At 37.7% G+C, this 16,996-nt stretch overlaps 1 protein-coding gene across 10 annotated transcripts in view; it reads left to right on the forward strand.

Moving 5' to 3' along the window:
- The window catches only part of tnrc6c1 (trinucleotide repeat containing adaptor 6C1), a 601,775-nt gene that overhangs the window by 129,779 nt on the left and 455,000 nt on the right, over positions 1-16,996 (forward strand). For 9 of the 10 annotated variants that reach the window (XM_073026006.1, XM_073025993.1, XM_073025999.1 and 6 more), the window contains exon 4: positions 10,057-10,131. The exons of the other annotated variant lie outside the window; for it this stretch is intronic. In XM_073026006.1, the coding sequence (XP_072882107.1) occupies positions 10,060-10,131 (72 nt within the window). In that variant the 5' untranslated portion in view covers positions 10,057-10,059. The remainder of the gene's footprint in view (positions 1-10,056; positions 10,132-16,996) is intronic. 10 annotated transcript variants of the gene reach the window in all.

Consider the following 16,996-nt stretch of genomic DNA (forward strand, 5'->3'; position numbering starts at 1 on the left):
CAGTGAACAGAGGACCAGGGCATTTTTTGGTTTTAAAGCAAAGGACTCGGAAATGTTTGGAGAACCCAAAAGCAGGGGACGAGGGCATTTTTGAAATATCCAAAGAAACCCAAACCGAAAAGCACAAACCATAATCCCAACCATTGTTGTAGTTAATGACATTTAAGTGGGATTTGGGAAGAATTTTAGCCAATTTCACACAACACAAAGCTATTTTTGTTTTATTCTCTGTAATCAACTGAGGGAAGCCATAAAGATTTTTAATTAATTGTTCAAACATTAATTAATTGACAACTTATATAAGCAACTTCTGCTTCCAATCTGTATTCAGATAATTAAGAACTACTGATAAAACAAAGTTTAAATAACAAATGTACAGTTATGTTTCTGATCTCAAATCTTTTAGGGAATACAGGCCAATGATTAAAAACACTAATCTGTGTTTAACTCTGTGATATTTGGTACTAATTCAAGCAGTTTAATTCTGACAGCACACTTGCGCATTTGAATTCACTTCAGAAGAGTAACTGATAAATGTCTGTGATTTCTATTTATCTCATCTCCATTATTAGCAACTGCCCAGTAATTTTATTTGGGGCCATTTTCCTTTTGCTTTGAGATCACTTTTGTTTTAAATTCCATGTATTCTCACAGCAGTCAGAATAAACATATTGAGTACAGTTGATGCCAGTTAATTGTTCCTTTGGTTAATCAGGGCAGCCATTTATTTAGGACAACATTTAAAGAACAAAAACTGAAAGCCAGGATTCCCTTTTTCATTTGGGACACTATATCTCTTAATTGGGACAGGAGACAGGTGCTAAACAGTTCCTCACTAGTATCAATCATGTGAACTTGTGTTGCCGTTTGAGAATATACCATGTTTGGAGCGAACAGTTTTTAAATGGTGTCAGTAGTATGTGTTTGTGTTCAATTAGCAGTGACTAATATCACTGATGGATACAAGAAATGAGCAGTAAGACAATTTAAAATTATTTTGCTCACTGCAGTTTCAAGCATTCAGGCTTGGAGATGCCAGAAATAGGAAATATGAAGAATTTGAAGGTAGCGACAATCTTCTTGAATGTTACAATGAAAAAGAAGATTTGAGGATGAAATCGTCAAAAGATTGTATGAAGGCAGGCCAATATCTACACTGGATGTCTGTGATAAATTTGTTCATTTAGTCAATCAGAAGAACACAGCAGCATGTTGTTTGTCCTTTGTATCTGATGATGACAGAGAAACCTGTGTGAGAGAGTCTTTAAAGAGGAAAAGCCATTACACTCAACCAGGTCCAGTGGTACGAGTAGACATTACAAACTGGGTTCTCCCTTTGTTGCAGTGGACCATATCTTCTTCTGTGCCTTATTGTGCCTTCTCTCTCCATGAAGCACTGTAGAACTGTATTTTTGTTCGTTGGATCTCACTATTGATCTCACCCGCCCAGTGTGCTGGACATGACTTCACATGCTAGAACAGGCATTCCCTATCTTACTGGGATATGATGCCCACCGGGTGCCCTCAACTGATTTAGCCCGCCTATTGAAGAAGTATCCCGTGGAGAGGCCGCCATCACCATACTTGAAGCCATAGGTGAGAGCTGACTGTCTGGTGGGGACCAAAGGTGAGTGAGCCGACCCAGAACGGACATGGTAAGCCACTTCAGCAGAGATGCTACTCCTTCCTGGATGTCCCACACATGTCATTGTACCCTGGATGAAATCCTCTGTCAATAACTATTAGGAACTAATAGACAGATTTATAGTACTGTAGTAGTATTGGTCGTGTTCTAATTTGTTCTGTATTTTATTTTTAAAAATATGTGTTACTCAGTTGGTAGTTTGTCTTTTTTGTACATCTTTAACTATTTCCATGAAACTTGGCTAATTGGGGCAGCCACTTAATTGGGCCAAAATGTACTGGCCCTGATGTGTCCTAGTTAACCGGACTCAACTGTATTTTACTCAAAACTCTCTGGAGATATATTCTTGGGATCTTCAAGGAAAAGAAAAATATTTGATGTATCATTCAACAACATGTGACTGTTTTGGGTCTATAATCAGGAATTGTTTTTTTTGTGGATTTGAGCAATAAGAGTTTCTTCTTAGTAATTAGACTGGCTGAAGACAGATTGATTGCTTAGATTTGTACTAGATTTGGGAAATGTTCGTAAATATTAGAAGTATATCATAATACGTAATCCACAACCAGAGTAAAAGGAAGTTAGCTTTCTTACCAGAATAGTTATTGTACCAAATTTGCAGACTTAACCCATTTGTACTGATTATAATGGTGGTTTCTAACTAAATGTGGCCATCGTGTACCAGTTTACTTTCTGCTGTACACAAACCTTCACAGATGTGGTCAATATGACATTAAGAAATGTGTGTGCTTAATAAAATAGCATTTTACTATTTCAAGACATGATATAAGTAAAATATTGTGCTTTTCACCATTCTTAATCTATCAGGAACATTATTTTATTTTCAGGCTTGATCACAGGTCATTCGTAGGATTTCTTGTTCCGGCATCTTTCTTATTTTTCAGCTGATAATCACTCTTCCTAATCATTATGACATCTTCATGCGCAAAGTTAATTAACTGCACCGCAACAGTCTATAAACTCCACAGTCAATTCTGAAAGCCATATTTTAATTCTGAGACCATGACTTGGAATTCATTGTCGGCAGTGGAATGGGTTTTGCAATTTGGTGAAACCTTGTGGAAAGCCGCCCACAGATTTAAGAATCTCCGTAGTTTGATCTTCAACTTTTTTCAAATTTGCAACTAAATTTAGGCTTTGGTTTAGTTGTGTCTCTGGCATCAGGCAATATTAGCATTAGCTGAACACTTTGCTTTCTTGGATATGCCAAACCTAGAAGAAAAACATAGTTTTGTCATATAATAAACAGATTACAAAGCATAGCATACAGTATTTATGCAAGATACACTAGTGTTACGTATTCGGGCAACAATAAAATAGATGAGTTAGGCAAGGGGTTTTATAACGAATAACACGTTTATTAAACACTGATAACAAACCCCCTTCAAATGTAAACAAACCCAAACAATGGTCCGAGCTCAGCTGCTGGCAGCTGGTCAGACAGTTCTTAATAGCTTTGCAGTCCCAAACAGTCTTTAAAGTAGTATTGGAAAAAACAGTTCTCCAAAGCGAATTGCCGAATGAAAACAGTTCAAAGAACGATATGCCGACAGTTCAAAAGCTCACGGTACTTTTAAAAGGAGAGACTTTTTAAAGCGATTTAAATTCTCTTCCACGTCGATGTCCTTCGATTCCCAGCGTCGAACTCCCACGTCGAATTTTATTAAATATAACAACTTAAAGTGACTGACCTTCCTTCCACACTATTCTCAAACCCTTTCTGGTCATCCCAGGGGTCAACAGCGAGAATAGTCAACGAAATCCTTCCGAATGAGGATCACACAAGGTCGAAGTCAATCCATCGAAAATCGATTTTTCTTGATCTCCAAACTTCACTCTCCATTAGCAAAGAAACCGTTGGCTCTGACCTTTTAAACTTTAGGCATTATATAGAACTTCATTTTTAACTAAACTGCGTCATCCCTTTAAATCACGCAGTGACATGAAGTCATCTTGGCAAATCCAGCCACGAACTGCCCCACCTGACAGGGTGGGTCTTCCTTTTATACCCTGTAGAAAAAACCTGTCACATGACCTCTACTGGCGGGAAAATGACATCACTCCACCATTACCTCATGTCCAGTATAACTTCAACCCCAGTCACGTGACAAGGGTACCACTGTCACGTGTCACGGGTACGTAACACTAGATTCTGTAATATCATGTACAAACTTCATTATATGTTGAAATATTTGTCTAACACACAACTTCTTTTAGGGCTTGAGAGTTTGCTAAGCAGTAATTATAGCTTTGTGCATCATTAACTATTCACTCACACTACCCACAACAAGCTGTAACACTTAAGGAGTATCTTACATAGTTCATAAACCTCTAAGTTCTCAACAGATCATTTGATTACTCTGGAGAAAGCCATAAAACAATATAAGTTTTAAAGAAGCAGGGAGTCTCTGACAGCAATTCTGGCTTTCTTCAGTGCAATGAATGCACTCTGGAAGTTGTTCTCTCTATATCACAGCAAAATATGGATATCATATTACATATTTTGTCATTCACTGTGTGTAATCTAGAATTCAATCATAATTAATCAAACCTTCATTTGGTGATTTATAAAATATCTTGTTTAATATCAGTACCCTTAGACTTCTTAAAATTTTGTTTAGTCACGTGGCTTAATATTAATAATTGACATTAGTATTTTCTCCACATTATATTTCCATTATTTTCACAAGAAATTGCATATTTATCTTGGGATCAAGTCTTGTCTTAGATCACAGGAGTTGCTTTTAAAAGGGATACATTTTAATGTACAACAAAACGAGGCATACTGGTCAGTGATCAACCAAGCTAAAGGATAATGGGAGGATCAAAGATTGTCTTTTCTTTACCTCTGTAGACAAATATTAAACTTGACAAAATCCAGCTGGCTTTGTCATGCACCATTGCTTTTAACAAGGATGCAAATTTTATCCTTTAAATCATAGTAAGACTATTAGTTGTAGTTCAATCCTGAAACTAGGAGGCCATACAATGCAATAGATGATGATAATGTTTAATTACACCCGTCTCAAGTTTCCAAATGGAAATTTACATTTCAAAAGTACAACCTACCACACATTTCTTTTATATAAAAAATGCTCCTTAATCTTTTGCCTCATGAGAATTAATTATATAGTAAAAAAAAACACATTCTTTTTTCCTCAGGTGTTTCATATTGAAAAGAATCATCAGAAGTTGTGTGACTGCATTGTTATATTCTGTGGCAGGACATCAAAAGAATATTACCACTGTGTTTTGGCACAAGACTTGAAAGAACGTTACATCTCCCTCCATGTGTATCACTTTAATAATTTCAACATTGTGGTTTATTTCGTGATGGTTAGTCATTTCTGGGATAAGCAATTGCAGTCATGGTTTGTCCTCAGGGTGTTTTTTTATACTAATAATCCCTAAAGGTGTGAATGATCAAACAAAGTAATGGGAAAAGTGTTTAACAAATAAGAGAAAATAACCAAGGAACATCGAAAAGAGAGTCGGTGGTTATGTGTTTCTGTCTAAATACTTCTAATCTGCATACATTACTACAATTCATAGGAACATTAGGTGAGGAATATATCGGTATTGATATTTGTTGATTATTGTCACATGTGCAATGCTTGTCTTGCATACTGTTTATACAAATTATTGTACACTACATTGAGCTAAAATAAGATAAAAGAATAACAATGCAAAATAAAGTGTAAAAGCTACCGTAAAAATGCTGTGTAGGTAACTGTGCTACAAACCCCGTAACTGGGTCACTTACCAGCAAAGATAGAGAGGTCCGTTGAAGTCTGATGGTACTATTTTAACAGTATTTATTGGTAAAAATACACAAAAATAATATCAATGCAAACATACAGATACTATACGTCATCAATACTAGATCTAAAAGTGCAGGTATAATAATAATCAATAAGAAATAGCTCTATCGTTGTCTAGGGGATAACGTATTGTCCGATGGAAATATAAAAGTCACTCAAGTTCATTCAGGCTGCAGCCTTTGGTTGGAGTCAAGAGAGAGTTTTTAGAAACTTGCCAGCTTTTCCTTTTTATGATGTCGATCCTTCCAGAGTTCCGTTGGTGTTGGTTTCTCCTTTAGCTAAAGCCGTTCTTCCGTGGTAAGGCCTCAATCCCGGCAAAGGGAAAGGACGCACGCGGGCCCCCACCGGCTGTCGCTATTAAACGCTGTTACGGGATTTCTAGCGTTTCTCCTGGTGTGTCTAAAGGGGTTGTTCCCCAGACCCTCTTTTATCCTTACTCACGGGGTCTCAGATGTCAATCAGGTTGGGATGATGCAATCCCTCAACCAGCCCACTCTGGTCATTCCCTGAGGGCTTCAATGAATGGTACAGTACTCAATACACAATTCCGTCTCCAAGAGACAATAGTTGTTATCAATGGTTCCGCCTTTCTGGGGGCCAGGACACATTCCAAACCCTTGTGGATTCTGCGTGTCTCTCTCTCATTTCCTGGGTCCCAGACCTGAATTAATAGCGATCTTGCGATTCTCAAAAAGGAGGGGGCTACTTTGTACCCTTCGGCCCCTCAGCGTTGTGGCACATTCGTAACAACAGTAAGTTGCAAGATCATAATAAGGTAGATGGCAAGGCCATAGTGATTTTATAGAAGCCATGCTGCCCCATAATCCCCCGATTTAATCTGAGGCAAATCTCAGGACAACTTTACATTGATCAATTAACCTTCTAACCAGTACTTCTTAGTACTGGGAGGAAACCAGAGCACCCAGAGGAAACCCACATGATCAGTGAGAGAAAGTACAAACTCTTCACAAGCAGTGGCAGGAACTGAACCCAGGTCTCCTGAACTGTAAACTGTTGTGATAACGACCATGCCACACTGACATCCTTGTACTTCCTTCTGTTGGAACATGCCTGTCCTGTGCTCTGTGTACCCTGGTCTTTAAGTACCCTCCACATGTCAGAGATGGACTTGCCTGAAAACAGCTGTTCCCAATTAACCCTCCCTAATTCCTGCCTAATGCTCTTGTAATTTGCTTTGCTCCAGTTTAATATTCTCTCACAAGGTCTGTGCTTATCCTTATCTTTCACTATCCTGTAAGTTAAGGAGTTGTGGTCACTGTTCCCTAACTGCTCACCCACTGAAAGGACGATCACTTAGTCAGGCCCATTATTCAACACCAGGTCCAGTACAGCCCCTCCTCTTGTTGGACCATTGATATATTGATTTAAGAAACTCTCCTGCACCTGAAAAGTACAGCCACATTTGACCCACTTGTACTAAGAAGATCCCAATTTATATTAGGGAAGTTGAAGACCCCATGACTACAACCCTATTTATTGTTTTTACACCTTTCCTTAATCTGCCTGCATATCTGCTCCTCAATGTCCCAGTGGCTATGGGGGGGCGGGGGTGGTCGAGGGTCTGTAGTGAAATCCTATCAGAGCGATTACACACTTCCTTTTGATTTCTAACCATGCAGACCCAGTGGACAGACCTTCCATTATGCCCTCTGAGTGCTGCTGTGATATTGTCACTGGGTAGTAGTACAAACCCCCTCCCCCCACCACCACCTTTTACCTTCCTCTCTATCTTTTCTAAAGCATCACAACCTTAGGATATTATCACCAATTCCTGTCCCACTCTCAACCACGTCTCTGTAATGGCCACAACTTCATAGGTCCATGTACTGATCCATGCTCTAAGTTCATTACCTTCACCCATAATACTCCTAGCATTAAAATACACACACTTCAAACTCTCCATCCCATCATATATATTACTATGCTCCTGTCTGCTTTTATTGGCTCTGACATCTGCCTTCCTCTCCAACCGTCCACTTTCTGTCCTGGTGATCTAGTCCCCATCCCCCTGCCAAACTGTTTTAAACCCTCCCGAGTAGCACTGGCAAACCTTCCGGCCAGGAAACTGGTTCCTCTCCATGATAGATACAACCTGTCTCTGCTCCAGAAGAGGTTCTAATGATCCAATAACCTTAAATCCTTCCCCTGCACCAGTTGCTCAGCCACTATTCATCTGTACTATCATCCTATTCCTACCCTGACTAACATGTGGCACCAGGAGTAATCCAGGTGGTGGTAGTCTCCAGCCTCCTTCCTAACTTCTTATGTTATCTGCATAGGATCTCTTCCCCCTTTCTACCAGTGTTATTTGTGCCAATGTGCACTGTCATCTCTGGCTACTCATCCTCTCCCTTGAGAGTATTCTACTGTTGCTCTGAGATCCTGGACCCTAGCTCTTGGGAGAAACACACTATCCTGGCATCCCTTCTTGGGAACACAATCTCCTGTGCATCCTCCTAACTATTGAATCTCCTAGCACTATTTCTCTGCCCGGATGCTTTTGAGTACATCCAGCTCCAGTTCCAGTTACTTGACCTTGTCAGTCAGGAGCTGAAGTTGGGTGCACTTCCTGCAGATGTAGTCATCAGGGATACTGTCAGCTATGCTGAAATCCCACATCTCACAGAGAAGTATTCCACCTCCTTATCCATCCTGCCTACCCTGAAGTAAGGATTTACTTACAATAAAAAAAAGTTTACTTGTTCTTACCTGTGCCTTCTCTCTGAAACCTTTGAGCTTTGCACTCACCTCGCCTGTTCTCACTGAAGCCTGTTGAACCAAAGCCTGACCTCTCTAACACTGGCCGCTCCACTTACTCCTCCCTTCTTTATATTGACTTAAATAAAACTCACTCCCAACAAAACTTGTTCTTTTTCAAATGGCTTCTGCACTGCAATGACGCCAATTTCTCACTCCCTAATTCAATGAATGAATATCAATCCACTCTCTGAACACTCATGAGTATGAGTTAAGAGCTTCTTAAACAACCCTGTCATGTGTGCCTCCATTACCACCCCAGAGGCGTATCCCAGGCACCCACCACTCTGTGTATAAAAACTAACTTCGCTCTGCACATCTCCTTCAAACTTTGCCCTCTCATTTTAAATGCATGCCCTTTTGTATCAATTCATTTTGGCCCTGGGAAAAAGATACTGGCTAGCTGTCTATGTTTCCTATTACAGTATATTTCTAAACTTCTGTGAGGTCACTCCTTCCTTATTTGTATTGATGTTTTTTTTTTGTAGTTCCTATCTTGAAATATTGACTACCTTCTGTGTACACATAGTATTTTAAGATAATATAACCCATTGATTCCATCTTGATATTATTATGTAAGAATTGCTTTCAATGTCCTGGATTATATTCAGATTTAATAACAAAATATTACTGTTTGAAATGCTATACTGTACTGTAAAGTAACCTCCATATATTGGTAAATGCTACTGAACCACAGGAAATAAAGTGAGGTTTTAATAATTAAAAATGTATGAGGATTTTAATTATTGAAGTTCTTAGAGTCTTGCCAAATATATTCAAGGATCAAAATAAATCTTTTCAGATTCTAAACTGTTAATGGAGTTATAGATGTTTTGAGGTGAATTAAAGGCCACATCAAGTTTCTCTACTATCAAATCAAGCTTCTGAATTATGAAAAAAGGAATCCTAGAGGTATTCACTACTGTAAGCAGACATTCCAATAATAATGTAAAATTTAAATACTGCTGTTTAACTCCCCTAGATATCACAACTCTTAATTTACATATTAATCTCTTAGAAGAGTTGAATGATTTTGTCTATTGTGAATTTTTTTTGTGCAAGAATTCAAAACTCATGACTCCACTGAGCCTTATGTTGGATCCCATTGCCTTTGTAATCCAGAGGTTATTAGGAAGTTAGGAATGAAGCATAAAAGTTGTTGCTTATGATCGTTTTTATTAAGTGTTACAAGAGCAAAGGACAGGAGGGAAGAAGCATGGAGAGAAAGAGCAAAGAAAGAACAAAAAACCAATGTTCCCTGGCCTTGTTGCATCAGAATACTGAATTCCATTCACAACATTAACCAATGAACGAGCTAAATTCAAGTAATGTGACAGCCACCACTGAAAACAAGAAGTTTCCAGAAAAATACAGAGGCTACTGTAGCCACTGAAAATCTCACTTATATAAAAACACAAAAAAGCATAGGAAAGTTAAGTTACATGAAAAACACTCAAAAGGCACACCAGAACAAGAGAGGTCATTCAGCCCTTGAACCCGATTTCATTCAATAGGAAAATGTCTGTGTTAGAACATAACTCCGTTTTTGACTTCAGATTCTCAACCCTTAATACCCCTAACCTACAAATTAATGGACCTGATTGACATCATCAAACCATAAATAGAGAAGTGCAATTAAATGCATTCTTAAATTGATTGATTTGCAGTTGATATTGCTTTATATGATATTGTATCACAGTCACGTGAAAATAAACAAAAAGGCCGACTAGTTTACAGTACTAACTTTCATTGGGCATATCCAGTGAAATGTTGTCTTCTTCTCTGGGACAGGAAATGGAAGACATTTCACATGATCTACGAAAAAAGTCTAAAGAGGAGAAGGAATCGATTGAGAAGACAAAACCGGTAAGAATATTTTTCTCCTACACTGTTTTATCATGGGAGAAAATCTCTAAACATTAATTTCAAAGTTTACATATTAAAATATGTAATCCTTGTCTGTGTATTGGGCCCTTTAATAATTTAGAGTCACTGTTCAATTTCATATGTATGATAATATGATGCCAACACATTTACATTTAAAAATAACATAAATGATTATTATATATTATAATAACATAGCAAATGTTATTGGTTCTCTCAAACCAACCTTCTGAAGATATGACTACTTTAAATCACTTGCACATCCTATAATGCGAAAATATATTTAAGTTCTTGAATCTGGAGAATTAGGGAACTTCACACTTTCACACATTTAAGTTCTTGCTCCTTTGACGATCAGATAAGATTACCCAATCAGGAGCTGAAACACATGAATCAGAGTAGTTTCCAAGTTCCACACTAGATCTCTGTTTGATTAGCTGATCTCATCTGAAGCTGCATATCCATACCACAAGTTATATTGAGAAAATAAAATCAGATTTCCACCTCCAGATTACTATCCATTAAACATTAGACCATAATAACTTTAGATATAGGAGCAGAATTTGGGCCATCCAGCTCAATGAGTCTGGTCCACCATAAAATAATATTTTCCCTCTCAACCCCATTCTCCAGCTTTCTCCTTGTAATCTTTGATACTCTTATAAATTGAAAACCTGACTACCTCCACTTTAAATATACTCAATGACTTGGCCTCCACAACCATCTATAGTAATGAATTCCACAGATTCACCAACCCTGGCTAAAGAAATTCCCTCTCAACTCTGTTCCACAGGGATGCCCATCTATTTTGAAGTTGTGCCTCTGGTCCTAGACTCTCCCACTCTCTCCATGTCAACGCTATCTAGGCCTTTCAATATCGATACATTTCCAATTATTCTAAATTCCAGCAAGTACAGGCCTAGAGCCATCCTTATACATTAACCATTTCATCCCTGGGATCATTCTGGCAAACCTTCTCTGGACCCTATCCAATGCCAACACAATCTTTCTGAGATATACAGCCCAACATTTCTGCTGAATTGAAAGATCAGGGTGAGTTTGGACCCAACATTACCAGAACTTAGCAGTATATTTTTGAGAGTCACACTTAAATAGTGGGCAATAAAGGTTTGGTATGTGAACTTAACACACACACATGGACTTGTAACCAGCAATGAGTCAACATTATCAAGGAAAGGAAGTAATGCAATTTAAAAGTAACCTTTATGATAAATAGTGCCAATGCTTTTAAAATTTTCAAGTTTCAAAGTACAGTGAGTCTTTAATAATATATTGAAAGAGACTCACTACATCTTCTGTATCCTATTCATAGGCACTAAAGGCCTATCATAAATAAAGCTTTCTTAGAAGATAATCACACAGTATGGTTAACTACAAGGAATCATTAATTATTTTAATAAATTAAATGTGATGTATTTTCCTCTTTATTAATGTACAGCTGAAAGAAATTTCCTTCTACTGTCAGTGTACTTTGAGCTCATAGCACTAAACATTACTAGCGGGAGATTATCTGTTCTAAATTCAATTAAAGTAGCACCTCCTGTGATTTCTTACTCATTTTGAATCTTCTTTGTAAATGATTTTTCTCATCAAAAATCAGAACAAACCCCCATTAGTAATTTAGATTAATTATTATGAGTTAATGTGTCCCAGTGGAACCTTTTGAATGAATTCATTATAAACATCAACAAAATAGTGTTAGTTTTCCCCTGTTGGCATTATGACAACATTAAAACTGCAATAACTCATATTTGAAAAGTTAATTCCAAGAAGATGCCTATGTAAAACATTTAATTAAATAGTGAACTAAATTACACATGTTAAAACAGATGGTTTTGAATCAGGCAGCTGTAAGGCGTGAATATAACAGGAGAAGAAAGTGGGAAAATTCGTGATGAGATTAAGTACAGTAAAGACCAATCCTATTTCATTAAGAAAACTTTAGCCTTCAAATACAACCAGGACATCTTTCAAAAGCAATATATTAGGATTGTTTTGTCACCAGTGTTTATAGTAAGCACAAAGTAATCAGTGTCTTTTATTTAAATTATGATTAATACTTATCTCTCTCTAGTGACATGACATAATGTTTTCTCTTCATCTTAAGCATGTGGAATGAAGTTATATTCCTTTAATATAATCGTTCCTATTAGTTTTGACTCCTATTAGACATCGACTATGATAGTTGATCCAGGGTATTTACGTATTTATGTTGCCTCACACTGAGGAGCAAGCTGTAGGGGGAAAAGAAAACATTGTCCCCTCGTTTGCAACCAAAGGAAAGTGGAGATTTTTTCTGAAAAAAAATTAAAGTAAATATGTGCTATTTTAGTATTTTGTTTTAAAGAGATGAAGTCAATTAAAATTACTTTGTGAAGATTATTTGTGACGTCGATTTTCCAATTAACTGTGCAACTCTTGACAACATTAAGATTCTGTGTCCTTGGGTTTCCTTTCTAAGGTTTTCATCTTTTTACCATTTGAGAAAAGTTCTAGAAATATATTTTTACAGTAATTGCAATCTGTAACACTGTCTGTTTGTAAGGTGAATTAAACAATTCAGGAATAAAATAATGTCAAAAACATCATACACTGATGTCAAAACATTTAAATGAGCAAAGCCTTGCCTTTAAGTGTTAGTTAAGAGACACATAAAGCACTTTTTAAATGTAGTTACAGTTTATATTGACACTATTTGACATTTTTTTTCTTTGAACTGCTAAAGAGATGGGCACGAATTCCATATGAATGTCTGCTGTGATATCTTTCTCGTAACATCTATGACAGAACCCAAAGATGAAAACTAAATATAAAGGAGAAGGTTTCTATGTCAGATGGAAAATGCAATTTGTTCACAAGCACCAAATATTTCAAAATGTATTTTGCACATTCTTGGAAAGTAATTATCTGGATTAATTTCAGCATTTTTTAATGCTCGTATATTTACATAATCCATGTGTGACAGATATGAATAAGAATACTTACTTTCTGTACCAGATTATTTTTCTGCGAATATGGAATCAGAGCTTTAAGCACTAAGGACCAAAGGAGTTGGAAGCAGAGAATATATGCAATTCTGCGAGGACTGCCACCTCTTTCACCCATCCTTGCTAAAGCAGAGGAAACAATTAAAAGCCAGCAAATCAGTAGAGCAAAGTAGAAGCTTGGTGCAAGTTGTACTGAGTTTTTATTCATGAATTTTTAAAAAAAGAATAGCAATCTGTTTATATTCTAGGAAGAATCTGCCCAGTCATTACTTTATGGAAGAAATAACGGTATTGGTGAACCTATGGCTGAAGAGGGCAGCAGTAATTCCTTGATCAACAATATAACTCTGGGTACAATAATTTTATGCAGTCACAGAGCACAGAGGATTACAGCACAGAAACAGGCTATTTGGCCCATCCAGTCCATGCTAAACTGTTACTCTGCCTAGTCCCATCGGCCTGCACATGGAGCTTAGCCCTCCATACCCCTCCCATCCATGTAGTTAGTAATATATCTCTTAAGTGTTGAAATTAAACCCGCATCCACGACTTCCGCTGGCCTCTCATTCCAAACTTCACCACTCTCTGGGTGAAGAATTTCTCCCTAGCTTCCCCTTAATATTTCACGTTTTACTCTTAACCCATGACCTCTAGTTCTAGTCTCACCCAACCTCAGTGGAAAAGTCCTGCTTGCCTTTACTGTATCTCAGCCCCTCATCATTTTGTATACTCTATCAAATCATCCCTCATTCTCCTACACTCCAAGGAATAAAGTCCTAACCTATTGTACTTTCCCTATAACTTAGGTCCTCAAGTCCCAACAACACCATTGTAAATTTTTCTTGTACTCTTTTGTAGTCATGCACTTTGAGTGATATTTTTCCTGTGGGTAGGTGATCAGAATTGCACACAACACTCCAAATTAGGATCCAGCGATGTCTTGTTCATCTTCAACAAAAGATCCTAACTCCTGTACTCATTATTTTCATTTACAAAGGCCAATGTGCGTAAAGCTCTCTTTAAGACTCTATATACTGTGACACCACTTTCAAGGAATTATGAATCTGTATTCTCCGATAATAAATAAAAACTGAAATAGGGAGATGCTACACATGTAAAGGATCATTTTTAGTGCTTGGTCATAATTAAACTTATAAAATAAAATGTCTTGTCATTGAAAGGTAAGCCCTGATATCAGAATCAGAATCAGGTTTAACATCACCAACATGTGTCATGAAATTTGTTAACTTAGTAGCAGCAATTCAATGCAATACATGATAATATAGAAAAAAAAGTAACTCAATTACAATAAGTATATATATGTATATTGAATAGATAGATTAAAAATAGCGCAAAACAGAAATAATATATTTTAAAAATGAGGTAGTGTTCATGGGTTCAATGTCCATTTAGGAATCATATGGCAGAGGGGAAGAAGCTGTTTCTGAATCACTGAGTGTCTGCCTTCAAGCTTCTGTACCTCCTTCCCAATGGTAACAATGAGAAGAGGGCATGCCCTAGGTAATGGGGGTCCTTGATAATGGACACTGCCTTTCTGAAATGTCTTGGGTTCAATGGAGGCTCATACTCAAGAGGGAACTGACTAACGTTAAAACTTTCTGTAGCTTCTTCCAGTCCTGTGCTGAAACTCCCCCATACCAGACCATGATACAGCCTGACAGAATGCTCTCCACTATACATCTATAGAAGTTTTAGAGCATCTTAGGTGACAAGCCAAATCTCTTCAAGCTCATAATGAAATATAGCTGCCATCTTGCCTTCTCTATAGCTGCATTGATATATTGGGACTAGATTAGATCTTCAGAGATCTTGACACCCAGGAATTCAAAATTTCTCACTATCTCCACTTCTGATCCCTCAATGAGGATTGGTTTGCATTCTCTCGTCTTTCCCTTCCTGAAGCCCAAGATCAGCTCTTTTGTCTTACTGACGAAGAGTACAAGGACGTTGGAGTGACACCACTCAACTAGCTGGTTTATCTTGCTCCTGTACACCCTCTCATCGTCATCTGAGATTCTACCAACAATGGTTGTATCATCAGCAAATTTATAGATAGTATTTGAGCTATACCTAGCCTCACAGTCATTCGTATAGAGGAAGTAGAGCAGTGGGCTAAGCACACCCCTAAATTGCACCAGTGTTCTGCATATAATGCTTTCACGCTGTATTTCAATGAGATATTCCACCAAACCTTCAACCTGGGCGACACCTTTCTGTATGTAACAGTATATGTTATTCGAATGACTCTTTAAACATCAATAATGGGAGAGGCCCATACTTCATTGTTAGGCTCAATTTTATTCTTACAGCAACATCTGAACCATTGAGTCTGCTTTCAGACGAGGGACTTTAAACTATGGTTAGTTGATTATAATATTGGCATTTCCATGTAACTAATCGCCAAGACAGACCGACAAGTGAACAAGTTTTTGCTGCCAAAGATGCATATTGATTAACTGTACTGAAATCTCGATCTACAGCTGCTATTGACACCTTGCACTGAAATAAAAATGAGATTGACTGGTAAACACACTGCATTGTTGTCGACCCTGGGTACTGTCAGGGAAGACAAGTTGAAAGCTGGGCAAACAATAGAGTAAAATTAACCTAGGCCTTTTGCCTGTTATTTCTTCTATCTTCTTAATTAATTCTTTTCCACCCTGCTGATCTCTCTCTTTTCAAACTGCTTGACTAGCCTGAAGTACTTCCTACTGTTATGCTGTAGGTCAAAGTGAAATCTAACCTCATTTTCAATTCAGATGGGGCAGCTGTTCAACAAGGATTCATTGTTTTGTTAACTCCTTCTGAGGTGAATTCACAGAAGTGCTCAGTGTGGAACAAACCTTGTATCATTAAGCTGTGATAAATGTCATCATTTACATTTTGTTAACTATAAAATATGCTTGCCTTGAAAACTGGCAATATATAAAAATAGATCAGCAGCAAAAAAAATCACTTTAAAGTGTAAGTAAATTTTAAAAGTACTTAATTTGTTTTAAGTGGATTCTGTGTCTAGGAACTCCCGCTAACATTACACAACCCTCCCGAAAGACTCCTCTGATGAGAAATTCCTTTTGTCTGTAAAATACTTAATCTCTATTGTTCAGAATGTACTGATTGCCAGCTGGCAGAGTGTAGAGAATCAGTGGCTATCTGCAGTGCCATATCAGCATACACCATGTTTCCTTGTCTGCACTGAGTGGCACAATTATGAGATCAAGGATATTACATCAATCACTGAGCCAAGTGTCTATTGGCCGTGACTGGCACATCTGGCATGATGCCATTCATTTTGCAAGCCTTCATTAAAAGGGTACACTTGCCGTTTTCTTTGTTTATATTTTTCCTGGTTTTGACCGTAAGGTGCAGAAAGTTAACAAAGGAACATTTTTCATTTTTTTCGCAACTTGTCAAATTAATTTTTTTTTCGACGTTTCCAAATGTCCCTGATCATTAGAGATATTTGGAAATGGTGAAAATATCACAGTAAGCTCTAAAATGGTTGTGAGAGTGGTGACTGGTACCATGGACAGCTAGGCGTGACCCTTCTTGCAGTGGAACGGCCATGGTGGCAATGCTTCAATGTCATTCGGGGCCACCTAGCCAAGAGAATATAGAATTTAGAACATCAAACATAGAACAGTACAGGTCCATGATGTTGTCCCGACTTGTTAACATATTAACCCTTTCCTCTGACATATCCCTCCATTTCTCTTTCATCCATATGGCTACCTAAGAGTTCCCTTAAATGTTTCCACTGTATCTGTCTCTACCATGTCTCTGGCAGTGCATTCCGTGCCCTCACTACTCTCCGTGTA

The sequence above is a fragment of the Hemitrygon akajei genome, chromosome 22, assembly GCF_048418815.1.
Source record: "Hemitrygon akajei chromosome 22, sHemAka1.3, whole genome shotgun sequence".
Classification (NCBI taxonomy): Eukaryota; Metazoa; Chordata; class Chondrichthyes; order Myliobatiformes; family Dasyatidae; genus Hemitrygon; species Hemitrygon akajei.